Source organism: Ambystoma mexicanum, chromosome 12, assembly GCF_040938575.1.
Source record: "Ambystoma mexicanum isolate Mex_15411 chromosome 12, UKY_AmexF1_1, whole genome shotgun sequence".
Lineage (NCBI taxonomy): Eukaryota > Metazoa > Chordata > Amphibia > Caudata > Ambystomatidae > Ambystoma > Ambystoma mexicanum.
The window spans coordinates 615,452,771-615,468,258 of record NC_090936.1 but is presented as its reverse complement, the minus strand read 5'-3'; the positions used below and the strand labels follow the sequence as shown (position 1 = coordinate 615,468,258).

Sequence of the window (15,488 nt, the reverse complement as noted above, 5' to 3'; positions counted from 1 at the left end):
TCTTTGATGCTTAAATCTACTTATCAGTATAGAATATCCCGGCTACTCCTAAGGACTCTGCCAGTCACTATGTCAAGTGACTTCATCTCTTTCCACTCCTGAAACTATATGTTTTTTCTGTTTGTTTTGTTTCTGTGTGCGACCTGAGACCTTTGGGTGAGTGTTGCGCTATATAAAAAACCTATTTAGTTAGTCAGTTAGTTAATTTAGGAAAGGGTAGGCTTTTAGGTGGGCTGATATTTGTTCATAGGCCACACGGTCTAAAGTTTTCAATAAAAAGGCACTATTGCTGATAGGCCGATCATTATTAGGCAAGTTGGATAACAGTCCTGGTTTAGACATTAGATGTCCCCCAACCCTTCCGGGGAGAAAAACTTCCTGTCTACCTCTAGTGCCATGATGTCAGACAATCTTACAGGATACCAGACATAGCAACCGAGCTAACTTGCCTGGCAATTGCAGCAGGGATACATATTTATTAGATGGCCAGTTAATGAATAGCGCTTGGACATCGTTAAATTCCCACAGGTAAGCATACTTAGGCGTTGGCGGTGCCCGCCACTTCACTCCTTTTAAAAGTCGCACTACCGCTTTATGTTCCCCCACCGGTTTCACATATACTACAGAGTGCTGAGATGAGATTGCTGACCTGTTCACCCGTAGTGTATTGAAGGCTCTGAGGCTTTCCACTAATCTGGCAAAATAATTTAGCACCTGTACTACAGGGGCAGAAATGGGAGGAATACTGCGCTGTCGGCACCAGCGCTCCCACTTGCTCCATGCTACGTCATGGCTCCTGAGCGTGGACAGAGCCCCGGACTGCTTGATGAGCTGTGCAGCGTGTTCTGAAAAGCCTGGCAAACTCAATTTTCTCCCAATACCTTGCAAGCTAACAGTGGCAGGCTGGCCATCATTTTTAGGGGATGACACCGGCCCATGGGATCCCATAGCAGGTCCCGATTCTGCAGAAGAGTCCACGGAAAATCTGAGGAAATTTGAATCAGAACTGGAAACCACGCTTGTGATTTCCAGGCCAGAGCAACCAGCACCACATGGTTCCATGTGATAATATCGCCGCAAAAATATCGCCATACAAAAAGTTTGCCATATTTTTGCGGCGATATTACCCAATGGAACCTGCAGGGGACACCCCTGCAACCCCCCCCATCCATTTACCCCATAAATTATCCCCACCAAAAATATTGCCTATGGCCGTTCCCGACGACCATATGTACGGCGATATTCTTGGTGGGGATAATATTACCTGATACCCACCACACCTGCTTGTTCCCTGCAGATCTTTGCCAAAACACTGGCTATCATTGTGAATGAGGGAATGCTCAATGTCTCGCTCCCTCCCAGTGATATAGAAAAGCATCTGCTCCCAGCATGTCTGGATCTAACCTCCAGCTAAAGAACCTGGGACTCTGTGTGTTTAGACAGGAAGCAAATAGATCGTTGTCCAGAGGGCCCCAAAGCTTCTCTATCTTCTGGAAGACTTCCCTCTGGAGCCTCCAGTCACCGGAATCCTTTAGATACCTGGAGTTCCAGTCCACCACCACGTTCTGTTCTCCTGGAAGATACTCCGCTGTGACAGACAACTGCTTCTCAAGGCAGTAGTACCAGAGGTCTTTTGCAAGCTCTGCTAGTATTTTGGATCTCGTTCCTTCTAGGTTATTTATATAGCACACCGCGAACACATTGTCAATTTTTAGGAGGATGCAGCAATTACCTTGTCTCTCATGAAGGTCTTGATCGCGAAGGACCCTGTCAGGAGTTCCAGACAGTTTGTGTGAAGGCACAACTCTTCTGGACTCCACTTTCCTCCTGTTTTGGAAGAACCGTGGCTGGCCCCCCAGCCAGGCCTGCTTGCGTCTGACTCTATGATCAGGTCTGGAACGTCTCCAAAGTTGGCTCTCCCATTCCAGGCTTCCATGTTCTGGGGCCACCAACTCAGCTCGGTTCTGCTCTTCTGGTCCAGGGGAAACACTTGGTGATACCTAAGGCCCTGTTGTAAATGCCTTATCTTTAGTCTCTGCAGAGCCCTGTAATGCAAGGGCTCTGGAAATATGGCTTGTATGGATGACCCTAGGAGTCCTTCATTCCTTACAAAACTCCTGAGTGATATCATCTCCTTTCTGAGGAATGCCCGGATCTCGTTTTTAGTCTCCCTCATCCTCTACTCTGGGAGCTCCAGTGTCGCCTTACTGGTATCCACTACAAATCCCAGGAAGGTCATTCTTTTTGTGGGAGCTAGTTCTGACTTCTCCCGATTGATGAAGAGCCCTAACAACTCTATGAGATTCTGCAGCCACTGGACCTGATTCTGTAGTGTTACCTTTTTGAGGTATCCAGTGATTTTATCGAAAAAGGTATTTACTAATGAAACAATTAACAATGAAAACATACTAAATTTTAAATTAAATATATATGGGGCAAGGCGTTAAAATGGGTGGAGAGGAGGTTGGGATTCGAAACATAGGGAAACAAGGTGTAAAAAATACCTCTCTGTAATTTCCTTTGGTAAAATCACATAGAATCCTTTTTGACTGCCAGAACTAGGATGTCATCCAGGTATACTTTCATCCGAATGCCCCTCTCCCTGCTGCTGCTTCCAATGGCTTCATGAGCTTGGTAAAAGCTGAGGGGTTGAAGAGAGGCCGAATGGCAGGGTTTGAATTGCCATACTCGCTCTGCCCACATGAAACACAGGAATGGCTGGTCCTCTGGTGCCACTGACACTGTGAGGTATGCGTCCTTTAGGTCTTTCCTTGCTAACGAATCTCCCTTCCTGAGGATATCCCTGAGGAAGTCAATACCCTCCATCTTGAAGTGCTTGTAGGTAATCAACCCATTGAGGCTCTTCAGATTGTTCACCGGCTTCACCTTGTCTTTCCTGTGAACCAGGAACATGTTGCTGATAAAATGTGTTCCTCCTATAACTGCAGGCTCTATCGCTACCTTATGCATAAGGTGCCTCTTCTCTTCCTGGAGAATGTTCTCCTCCACTCGCGCCAGTAGAATCTTGGCTGGGGCCTTCGCTTGCTTGTGCTCCAACGAAGTTCAGCATGAACCCTACCATGGTCTGCAAGAATAGGGCATTGTTTGACAGCTCGGGCCATGCATTTATACATGCTTGCATCCTTCCGCCCGCTGGTGGATAAAACCTCACACTCACTGTCACCTGATTGTGCTGCCGGATAGCTAGAATATCCTCATCCTCTGTGACCTCTAGTGGATATCCACCTTGCAGGAAAGAAAGAGTCATGTTTTGTCGAGACTACCAGTATTGGGCCCACGGGCCTTGAGGTCTATGGTGAGAGCTGTGCCGACCGGCCGTGGGAACTCTTTAGCGACTGTTCCCAGTGTAGAGAAGGAGCCAAGTACCCCCACCTCAACCAGCTCGTCCATATTGCCTATATGTTGGGAACCAAAGAATGAGACACATGCAGTACCATTGAAAATACTGATACCATTGAGACATCTGGAAGTAAGGTTCCCACTGAGAAAGCCATACCTGCATACACAACAGTATGATGGCCATTTGAATGAAATCCTGGAAGAAACAGGACCAATGAATGAAAGAGGAATGGTGACATCACACGAAGCAAGCCTGACGTACAATGGAAGAGATGCAGAGACAAGAGAAGTGAAGATATTCTAATGGCATCAAGAAAGTATCAAAGATAAGTGACATCTTGGGCTCAATATTAAGAAACTTATGCTACAGAAATGATGAAGATATCAAGTCATGTAAGACGTGTAAATATGCAAGGAAACGCAAGCAGACAAAGTATTCTTGAGGCTAGCTAAGTAGTTAATAGACTGCGGCAAGCGCCAATGTATACATATATAGGAGTAAGTAAGGAATGGATGATTCCAGTACGTGTTATAGCAGAGCTCGACGAGAAAAGAAAGGCTTCTTTTACAGTGTGTTGCAGTTGAAAAAGTAATTGAATTAAAGAAGCAGACCTCAGAAAGGCGAGACTGGATCAGCTCCAAGATGCCAAGGTCTTATCAGACTTGGATGAGCAGATAGTAGTTACAAATTGTGTGAAAGAATGAAACTCCTGTTCAGAAGGCATGGACGAAAACAAGGAAGACGTCAGAGGTCTATTAAAAAATAGTATTATAAATGCACTAGAGCTCAAATTTGTGGTCTTCAGTCACGTGGAAGGATGAAGTTGGACAAACATGACAAACCACAACTATGCATGAAGGTAGAGCTTGCCTTCACTCCTTGAATTCTTCAGAGCAAAGAACATTTCCAAGGACAAGCCCGAGCCTTAATTGACAGCAGACCTCTGAGGTGATGATAGATGATATCCTAATTGGTGGGAAGCTATTGTTATGACCAGCTCACCAGCATCTGGAAGTCCAGCGTGCGTGCTGCTAACATAGGTGGAAAAGTACTGACGGATGTAAGAGTGCCAACCAATTGTAGGGGCCGTGTAATTAAGGGCCCTATAGTTTGTGTAGCCAATGGGATGTTGTGTATTTAGTGACGTTCATAGTGACCTCTTTGAGGGGAGGGCTTAGTTGCCCCACCTGATGTTGAGGAGCCTATCATTTTCTTAGACTAGTATGAAACGTATACTTAGATGATAAATACATGGGTTCACGTCATCAATGATGAGTTTTTAGTATAAGTACAGTGTTTTTTCTGAAAATCATTGAGAACATGCTGTGTGACATCTGTAGATGTCCGTTCTCCCTGTTTTAGATAATTGATATTAAAACAGTTAACCTTTTTGCCAACTACCTGAGTCATTTCGATTATTGATGTTTGTGTAAATTCTGCATCCCATTAATCTAGAAGTACTGCTACCTGGGGCGACTCCCTCAGTTCACCGGCAAAAACTTTGTTGGGGAAGATTTTCCATGGATGATTGAGCCTTTTCCAGGGCCGTTTACGTCCCCACAAATGTACTAATTTCTTTCACAAATGCTTCTCCACACAGTCCCTGGGCGCTCTCTCCTGCCTCGTATATTGCAGGCTCACCCAGCTTGCCTCTACTTCGCACCGATCACAGGGCGCAGTTAGCATTTCCCAGGATGCAGACAGCCCTCTGTGCCAGCTGCCAAGGGTCTCAATGTCAACTGGCTCCCCTGTGTTCTTGGCCCTCTCTACCAGGTCCATAATTGTCGCTATTGGACCTGCTAAATCTTGGACCTTCTCTTGACAGTTCTTCCATGACCGGTCCATTCCCTTGCCTACATCCTTTGATGCCTTTGTCACAAATGTTATCATCCGCAGGTCAAGGTGGGGTCTCTGCCACCTTACCGGCTAGCTCGGGGCGTGGGCATTCAGAACTCATTCGCAACCTGGTTTCTTGCTCTAGTGGTTTACGCAGCCTCTGTGCCATGTACTTGGCCACTCTAGAGGAGGGCTGCCAATCTGTGAGACCTTGGGTGCGTGGTGGACTCAGGGTCAAACATGTCTGTCAGTTCCAGGTCCACCTCTACTACGTTGGTTTCCTTCTTCAACTTCTTCCTACCCTCTAGGGGTTGGATCTCCTCGATGGCAGGGGCCATCGTTATCACGGATGTGTCAGTGTCTGCTTCTCCCATGTTCTCTTCCCCTGGGGCAGGGGGTTGGAGGTGCAGCACAATTGACTTTTGCATGAAAACCTCCTTTAACTTCTCAAATGCATCTGTGACCTCTTTGGTACTCAGGTTCCCCCTTTTATCCTGGCTACGGGGGAGTCGAAGAGTGTTTACTCTTCTGAGCTAGTTTACTCCCCTGCTCTTGCACCTTAATTGCATCTTGGGCACACTCTTACGTTCTATGTTCTTCTCAAACAGGGCCTCCAGTGTGTTGAGCCTGTCTTGCAGGTCCTTAACCCCTTGGGCTACTGCATCTATTAGTGAGTCCCCAAGGGTCTTCTCAAAGGTGAAAGGTCTCTGCTCTCAGCTTCTTGCCCCTGGCTGCCCTCACTCCAGCAGTCTTCTTCCACGTCAGACATGGTGCACTGCAATCATTGTGTATCGTGCCTGAGCTGGCAGGCTGAATCACACGCCTGCTCTTTGTAGCTATGGAGCTCTGTACATAAGCAGTGCCAATGCTATTTGTGAGACTTACCTTTGGCCTCAAGCCCAGGGACTGTATCTCTCCAGCCCTGAAATCTCTCCTCTGGCTCCCGGTGGATGCAAGGATCAATTTCAAGACCCTCTGTATCATCCACAAGGCTTTCTGGGGATGGGGGCCGCACTGCATCCAACTCTCTCTTCCAAATTACCTTCCTTCTTGAGCCCTTCGCTTCGACCTCCAACTCTCTGAGGGCCAGACGCTTCTCCAGGCAGAGAGTGGGGGGGGGGGTAGATCTCTCTCTGCTGCAGGTGCCTCCCTCTGGAATGGCCTCCCTGCCCCTCACAAATCTGAGCCGGACCACCTGAAGTTCTGGAAGCTGCTCAAGGCCTTTCTTTTCTCCTCTGCTTTCACTCTCTCCCTCCCCTGCTGACCTACCTGTAAACTGTGCCGACTGGTTGCTTGGATACTCTCAGAGTCTCATTGGGTACCAGGCTCCTCCATGATCAGTCTCCCCTGCACTGTCTCTGGGCCTATCGGGCATTTAGGGGGCTCTAACTGTAGCCTCTATAGTCAACTACCTCCTTGCACTTGCCCAGAGCCGCGCTGTCCTAGCTGCACTTACTCAGAGCCATGCTGCCCTGATTGCAGTTCCCCCCTCCCTCTGCCTGACGCTTCCCTCTTCCCTTCCCCCTGAACTTTGCGCTGTCACACTTGCACGATCTGAATGGCACAAGGCCTAGTAAGTTATTTTGTCTTGTCTTCCCTCTCTTGTCTTGCCTCGCCTAGAAACACTTGTTTACAGCCCTCTATGGCTGTGAATAGTGGAGCCTCTCAGCTCTTTACTGTATAATGCGGGCACTTTACTGTATAATGCTCTGCACAGAGCAATATCAAATATCAATACACCAAAGCAGGCATAGAGTCGCACCTGCGCAATGTTCCTCTAGTGCTCCCTAAGCACAGGTGCTCATGCAGGATGAACGCAAAGCCTGCGTTAACACCACCATGTCTCTGAGAGAGCGGGCGGATCTCCCAAGGTGGGCTGACGAGCTCGCGGACCCCTCTCTGTGTCTCTCTCTCGCTACACGGGAGCGAACTCAGGGCAGACTCAATGTTCTACCGCCCACCCACGCCTTTAACTATAAAATTGTAACATGAACTAAAAATGCTGCGAAACACTGACTGTTTGCCTGCACATTATTAAACATGAACTTGACAGCTAAATAGCACGATTACTAGCTAGTACATCCAAACAACATTGAAAATTAGCTTTTATGGAGGCTCTGCAGGTAACATGCTACTTATCTTTGCTGAAGAGCAGAAAAGAAGAGGAAGGAACCCTTACAGGGCGTGAAATCATTTGTTGCAGATCGAAGGAAGTGATTTGAGGAACTACAGGACAAGGATGGGAGATAGGGAGTTGTAGTTGCCAGTTTAAAAATAAAAATCACTTTCATGGACGTTGTGTACGTTTTGAAACTGCTGGAGAGTTGGAATTAAAGGAAGTTGAAGCATAATGCTCGCCTCTGGTCTTGACAGAGAATGGTAATGGCAAGAGGTAACAACTGAAAATCTCAGATTTGAAAATGTGGAGAGGAAATCGCATAAACTGTTGAGCAAAACACGTCCTCCAAATTGTAGCAAAACAGCCTCCAAATTGTAACAACACTGCCCATAAACAACATGAGTGAACTTTAATTTAATAAAAGAGGAGAGGAAGATGGTGCAAACAGTCCCAAATAGATATATTGCAATTACAAGCGATCTTTGTTTTCCCTCTCCCAGTGTTTTTTGGGAAATTGCACCTCTTTATTTTTTCACTCTTCCCACTTTATTTCTTCAGCCAAAAATGCTAAGAGTAGTGATGATTACTATGCGTAATCTGACATTACTTCTCGTCCCTCCTTTTTGTGACATTATTTAGTTAATAAAGCTATAGCAAGCAGTAATATCAGCCGTATTCGTGCATTAAAAAAATAAACACCAGTACCCAGATTAACTAGTCACCAGCGATACTAAATCAGTTTAATATGTGCGGCAGGAACAATTCAGAAGGACCTGGAACCAAATCCGGTTTATGGAAAACAACCAACCCCCGCTGTAACGTCTTCTCAAGGGTATGACAGAAACTTCTTTAGATGCGTTGCAGATTTCCTGAAGGGGTGCTGGAATATTTCCAGTAGAACGTCTTGAAAAGCACATGCATGTAGCCTTATTCAGACCACTTTCAGGAATTATACTGCACCCAACTCCACAAGCCATGGAAATTGACAATTCTCTTTTCTTTCATCCATATTCATGAGTAGTGTTGCATAGGTTTGTATTTGAAACTAAATATTGAGACATTGCAACTGTTGCCCCTGGATCAATTGGATGAGGACGCAGTCCTGGGAGCCTCACCCGTCTTTGTAGAAATGAAGAGTGTCACCTATGATGGAAACATAGGTATATCTGTGGCCCTACAGCCCTGTTCATCGTGTGCAGAATTGTGGAGTTAGCTACTAATATCAGTGAATTGAAGTAAATGAAAACAGGACAACCACATCAATGGTGCAAGGGGAGTTGTGGTAGGGCAAGTGCTTCTGTGAGAGCCCATGAGGAAATAAAATACCTTGGGGGCGAATTTCTGAATTTCTGAAGCTCAGTACAGTAACTATCGAGGCATGAGGGATCTAACTTGTTCATATCAGAGGCTGGATTAAAACTAAAGCACCTTGGAGCTAGCCTTTGGATTCAGAAGCTGGGACAGCAATACCTAACTGCAGTGCATTGGGGATGATGCCAATGAGCCATGATCTCATGATGGGGCATGGGATAGTTCCATTTAGCTGTATTTAGTCTTTGCCTAAGACGCTTGATGGGCTCGCAACAGCAGTCTGCATAACTATGCCCAGGCTATTAATGGGCATATGTGAGATGAACATTATTTCACAAGCCACTTAAATGTGAACACTGCTTCAGCCTTATAGCATTCCATGAGCTTTCCCCAACAGTCCCACACAGGCACTAATGTAAGAGGCCCCTAGAGGGAGGTGGTTTTAGGCACCTACAGTATGAAAAACAGAGAGCCATAGCTCTGTCTCTGGGGAGAAGACATGTCATTCCGCTTTTTATAGGTCTGTGTTATTGATTATGATATGTCCAGTAACTTTGCAACCATGCAATTTCACAATCGGGCAGCAGCAGCCGCACGGCGGTCTGATTGTTGCCCTTTTTTCTGCAAAAATCAGATCGCCGCATGGCTGCTGTCCGATTCCAAAAGTAACCAGACATCCTTCAGACAGATCACCTTACGGCTGCATCAATCACTCGATTGCACACCGAGCACACGCCAGCTGCCACCCTCCAGCCACGAAAAATCCACTAAGACATCTCGACCTGGCTAGGTATTAAAGCAGCTTAATTCTATGTGGACTCACACTCCACCACCCACAGAGTCAATATCAGACTGTGGTGTGCACAGATTGAACTTCAAGCATTGACAATATGAAGTCCATTCAGGAGAACCTCTAACAAGCTTTAGACCTCCACTCCCAATTAAAAATGTTAACCGTGCAGAGCCCTTCGCCACAGCACGGCAGCACACTCACTGAACAGGCTTTCTCCACAACTCTCTTGTCATCCTGATGAAGACCTGTACAAGACAGGCTCATTCAGTAGCCCACTAGGGCCGAAACACACCTGTGTAGACCACTTTACCTTTTGTGTGCCATGTATTCACACTGTTCTATTTGTTATCTCATTCTCTTGTTTTGAAATTGCACGAATTGTCATAACCTCTGTTCTCTACAGCAGTAGGTGTTCATGCATTCAATGTCAATTTGTATTAACAAATTCGAACCACCTTTCGCGAATATGTATTTGTTACAAGCAACATGTACTTTGTCCATGTCCAGCCAGAAATAATGTGTTCTGTATATTCTGTGTGCTACTAGACCAATAGGTCTCCTCTCGAACATAAAATATTTGTTGAAGAAACAGACATGACTACTATGATATGTTAATGAGTCCGAGGGGATATTCATTTAGGCAAAACTGACCCTTTTCACTTTTGTTACTTACTATAGAGCCCTCCTGGGCAGAATAGGGTCTCAACCAAGAGCCCTTCTAAATTCTACAAGTAACTTAGTTGAGCTACTCGACCTAAGAGAAATTCACTCGACCCTTGGCAACTGACATAAAAAGTAAATGCACTTTCTGTAAAATGGTGCATGTCACCATAAACCCACTTTGTTTGTCACCCTATAGCCACACAGAGTTTACCAATGCACAGTGAAACATTTATTTGACATTTATTGTAAACAATGTAAATGTTTTTCAAATATCCCCTGCAAATGGTACTCACCCTTCATATAATCTACTAGACTATGGGCGAAAAGACTTTCTGAGCCCTGGTTTAGTGCCTGTAAAATGTAAATTATTAGCTGCATGAATGGACACAAATAGATATGGGCTCTCAAAACAGTTTGTCCAGCTCTCTCCCACAGGTACTAACATATACTACAATCATAATCATAGAACAAAGCAAGCTCTGAAGGTGAACTACAGTGTTTGGTATTGCAGTAGATCTGTAGATGATCAGACTAGATGGAACTATTGTTCACTACTTTACGTAAACATCTAGCTAGCTTTGTGTATTCATTATGTAAGAGGAAATGAAGTCAGACTAATCATAGTGGATGGCATAGCAGGCAGAGAACTGGACAAACTAGGTGGGATATTATAGTCTGTGGCCATTCCGCGTTCAGGGTAGCTGATATAAAGCAACAGAGTGATAAGATAGAATGACAAGGAGTATGGGATCAGCTCATGGTTTCAGCACCAATTGCCCTGATGTATGGAGCCAGCAGGTAACAGAACCAGGTTTGTCATCAAAAGCATTTGGCCGTGTTTTCATGTACATTTTCAAAAGTGTTTGCTCTGCAATGTTATGCATTTTCTCAAACAAAAATGAAAAAAGTTGACACTGAGCTTAAGATACACTAACCTAAACCTTCCTGTTAAGCATGGAGACAATGCAGTGTGTTACAGTAGCAATACTGTAATTATGCATTATGTAACAACTTACCATTCTATGAATGGAATTGCATGACTGTCTTTTAAAGTTAACACATATTGTTACTTGCCAAGCAGGATATAGTTAGCTCAATACAAGTATCAACCCAATTACCTCTGGTTTGGAATTATTTGAAGAAGAAAAATAATTCTTGCCTAGCACTCCCACGCAGGCTTTTGGCACTTGAGTGGAGGAGATGATTACTTCTGCACTTGCAGTAAACAGAGAAAGGAGGGTGGGGTGATCCCAGAGGGTAAGAGGTATGCAGGGCGAACTGTGCTTTCATTGAACAGGGTACATTAAATAGCTAGATTTGCTACACAATTGTCAATTTAATTAGCAACCCTTCAGAATTGCATAGCAAATTGCTATGCGACACTGCCTATTTTATGCCTTGTCCTCACCCACAGCATGTAATGCAAACATCACTGGTTTCATCACCCATAGCGTGTAATACAAACATCACTGGTTCCATCACTCAGTGTGTAATGCAAACATCATTGGTTCCATCACTCATAGTGCGTAATGCAAACATCACTGTCATTGGTTCAATCACTCATAGTGTATAATGCAAACATCACTGGTTCCATCACCCATAGTGGGTACTGCAAACATCATCGGTTCCATCACTCATAGTGTGTAATGCAAACATCATCGGTTTCATCCCTCGTAGTGTGCAATGCAAACACCATTGGTTCCATCACTCATAGTGTATAATGCAGGTTCCATCACTCGTAGTGTGTAATGCAAACATCATTGGTCCCATGACATCGAACTTTACTGCAAGCAGAGGCAGCTCCACCTCCACATTGCATGAGTGAGCAAACACAGCAAACTATCTTCCACCATTTCCACTGAGTTTTGGTGGATACGGCCCCCACATTAAACAAGAAGAACACTGATTAAAAATCAATTTCTTTTATGGGCTTAAGTGAAAAGCATCTAATTAAATATTCCCATAGTGAGGAAGGGGAGTCAGCCAGCAATTCCCAAGAGGATGTAGCTGGGTTGGCACACTGTGCTAAGTCACGGCCAGGCTGTGGATGTGGTGGAGGTAGTTGATGGGTCTAGCCCAAGAGAGCATGTTGGCTAGGTACTCTGTTTTCTATAGATGGTTCGGAGCAGGATGCAGCTGCCCACTCAAGTGATCTTGGATTATTTAGTGGGCAGCTGGACACTGCAAGGCTGATTCAGGCCCCCACTATGCTCTAGGCCACAGCGGCTGGCTGGCAGCACCCTCTTCATGTTAACATGATGAGCTTTAGCTTTCAGCTTGGTATAAAAGCTCTCCTGGAGAGTCAACCGGCTATTGCACGGTGCTTAAGACTGTAGTGATGGTACCAGAAGGCACACAGTGGGTCTCAAAGTTCAGTACGTGGCTTAAGGAGCAGACAGCTGCTGGATGGAGAGGAGTCAAGGGGTGACCAGGGAAAGCTGTGAAATTGAGGCAATAGAAAGGGGCATGGACTGAGGAGATTAGGTGGATGAAGGAGTCTAGGCATCAGACTGGATGATGGAGGCATGGGACAGATTAGAGGGATTGGACAATTGGTAGGACCATGGGAGGGTTGGATCCAAGTTTGGACTGAGTAGACACAAAAAGGGATAATATGTGCCCGCTCCTTTGATGGTTCTGAGCACAGACTCCTCTATTGCCTCCTCCTGGATCCCACAGCCAGTAAAAGTTGGGCACAGAACCATGAGACTGGCAGTGTCTGTAGACAGAGGAATTCAAACGCACCTCTTCTCGGCAGATACCATGCATCTTGTGTAAGGGGGCAGAGGTGAACACATACACATAAACATACACCGTTGTAAGACAAAACAAAATGATCATACTTGGAATTTCCTCACTAAAAGCAAAGAGCACTCTGTGTGCTTATGTCAGTAACTTGGCAGAGGGCACACTCATGAGTATTGGTGGGATCCTACCACCCTTAGAGGATCAACCACCACTGATAGACCCAATGGTAGACTGATAGACCCTCGCCCATTCGAGGGCAGTGAATTACGCCAACCTCCATTCCTCCATAGACCTTAATGGAATCTCAATCATTAGATGACAGTCCCACACATAACCACCCTGAATGGCCATTGCCATCCCCGCTACAAACAGAGTTATGGATATACCCTCCCCTATGCTGGGAACCTTACCTGCCCAAAGAGGGAACGTATGATGGGAACCATCTCCTTTGATTCTGGGATACTGCGAGCAGCTGACCGCATCAGGCTTGACTTGTCAGAGAGGCAGGTGGCTCCCTCGCTCTCACTGAGGGACCCCACCTTCAGTTTCCCCCCTTCCTTCTCCCAGTCACTCTTGCTGCACACTCCATCTCCCATATCGAGGCTCTTGGAATTACGGAAGCGGCATGGTGGCTTTGGGGACACCTTCTGCTCAGAGGAACTTAGCGAACGAGCCTTGTGTGTACCACCCACTGACCCACGCGCTTCACCGCTCCTGCGCTGCCGTTCCATGCTTTCCCCGCCTTCTTCCTGCTCCAACTTCTCCTTCTCCTGCTGCTGTTTCCTCCGGGTGCTCTCAATCCGCTTCTTAATGGCCGCCTTAGAGTTCTTCTTGTAGGACCAAGAGTCAAGGGACTCACTACTCGCTCGCTGGGTCTCGCGGAGGAAAAAAAACATTCCTCAGGTCATAGGTGGCAATGGCTAGTTCTGTGGTAGGGGGTTTGGGGTCTATCCTTCGTGTTCTTTGAAAAACCAGGGAAATCTCTCTTGGTCTCAGGTGAGTATTCTTCTGTCTTCTGCCCTTGTTCTCGCTTTGTTTGTCTCACCAAGTTCTTGTGTCGGCCTCTTTCTTTCCCTCTGTCATTCCATCTATGTTTCTCTTTTTCCTGGAAACTTGTATCTTCTGCTCTGTCTCTTTTCGATCCTCCCCGATTGAATGACAGAGAATGCTAAAATAGGACACTGTACAGGGTTTCCTGGAGTCTAGGCACGGGTCCCCTTATTCCCAGCAGCCTCTTCTCACCTCACTCTCTGTCCCATCTAACGCTCTGCTTTTATGCAAGAAATCAATGGTTTGTTTCTGAGATGGCTGTCGACATTTACCTGTCTTCCTGAGTTTTCATCTCATCTCTGCCTCTCCCCTTTTCTTGTGCTCTCACACTACTCTTTGCCTTTACCTGTCCACGTGTGCCAGCTCAACACTCCATTTGTCTGGGCATTCTCTCTTTTGCGCTCCTCTCCCTCTCACTGGTTCCTTCCTACCCCCGTGCGCTAAACTCTATATCTTGGTAGTTGCCTCTTTCACTTTCTTCTACACCTGTCACCTTCCCCCTTGTGTTTTTCTCTTTGTTTCTCACCTCATTCTCCACCTCACTTCTTTTTGTCTTACTTCTTTCTATTTCCTTTCCTACCACTCACAGTCTGCTGCCCTCTGTCTCCCTACTTTATCTTTCGTCCTCTTTCTCTCTCTCCTAGCCAGCCTCCCTTGTGCCCTCTCATTTCTTTATCTTCCAATCTTTCCTCTATTTGCCTGTTTTCCCTTTCTCCCGAGTTTTCTCTGCTACTTTCTAGCCCCTTCTTAACTCAATTCTATTTCCTTTTATTTCTCAGCCCCCGTTATCGGCTCCTTTTCCCCCTCATCGTTCACTTCCGCTTCTCTTCAACTATGTATTTCTTTTCCACACTCTTCTCTCCAATTCTTTCTGTACTTTTCTCCCAACTCGTCTTACAGTCTCAGTGGTTGTTTCTCACGAGTTCTTCTCCCACCTGGCTCTCTTTATTCTTCCTTTCTCTCTCCGTCTCGCTGCCGCTTCCCTTACAGTCCTCTTTCCTCTTCTCCCGTTCTTCTGTGCTGTCCACTGCTTTCTCCTCCTCGTCTGCCTTCCCTTCTTCCCCAGGCTCTGCCTCCGCCTTCTCCCACCCGCACAGATAATAAATTCACCTTTTTCCAATGTTTTCGAGACCTTTCCCTTCGCCAAATCCTCTTAGTGCTTAAATACTCTCCCTCCAGTCAAAGCCGACATCTGCCACCGAGAGGGACGGCGAAAAAAGCATCAAAAGAGGACTCTAAACGACCCGATGCTCCCTGCCTAGTTCCCCCCTCCCTCCCGCCCGCACGCGCCCTCCCTCCACAGCAGGTGAATGAGCCTGCTCATTTATTAATGACTGTTCGTACATAAACAGGGGACACCTGAGCTGCCAATGGCTGACACCTGACCCTCATCTTAATCAACCATACGACCCAGTAAGCAAGGCCTGGGCATGAGCTCAGTGAGAGAGTTTCACGTGCAGAGGGCCAGGGGTTGCTAATGCACCGCAGTATTCTGCTCTTCACTGAGCTGCACTGATCTGAACAACACTATGCAACGTTGCACTGCCCAAAGTTACACTACAATGGGCCACATTGGTTTACACACCACATCACCACTGCACTGTGCA

At 46.2% G+C, this 15,488-nt stretch overlaps 1 protein-coding gene across 2 annotated transcripts in view; it reads right to left on the bottom strand.

Moving 5' to 3' along the window:
- Positions 1-15,030, bottom strand: part of CABP2 (calcium binding protein 2) — a 394,756-nt gene extending 379,726 nt beyond the window's left edge. The window contains exon 1 of one of the 2 annotated variants that reach the window (XM_069629044.1): positions 13,242-15,030. In XM_069629044.1, the coding sequence (XP_069485145.1) occupies positions 13,242-13,727 (486 nt within the window). In that variant the 5' untranslated portion in view covers positions 13,728-15,030. The remainder of the gene's footprint in view (positions 1-13,241) is intronic. The other variant, XM_069629045.1, reaches the window with a different exon arrangement.
- Positions 15,031-15,488: the final 458 nt, after the last annotated feature.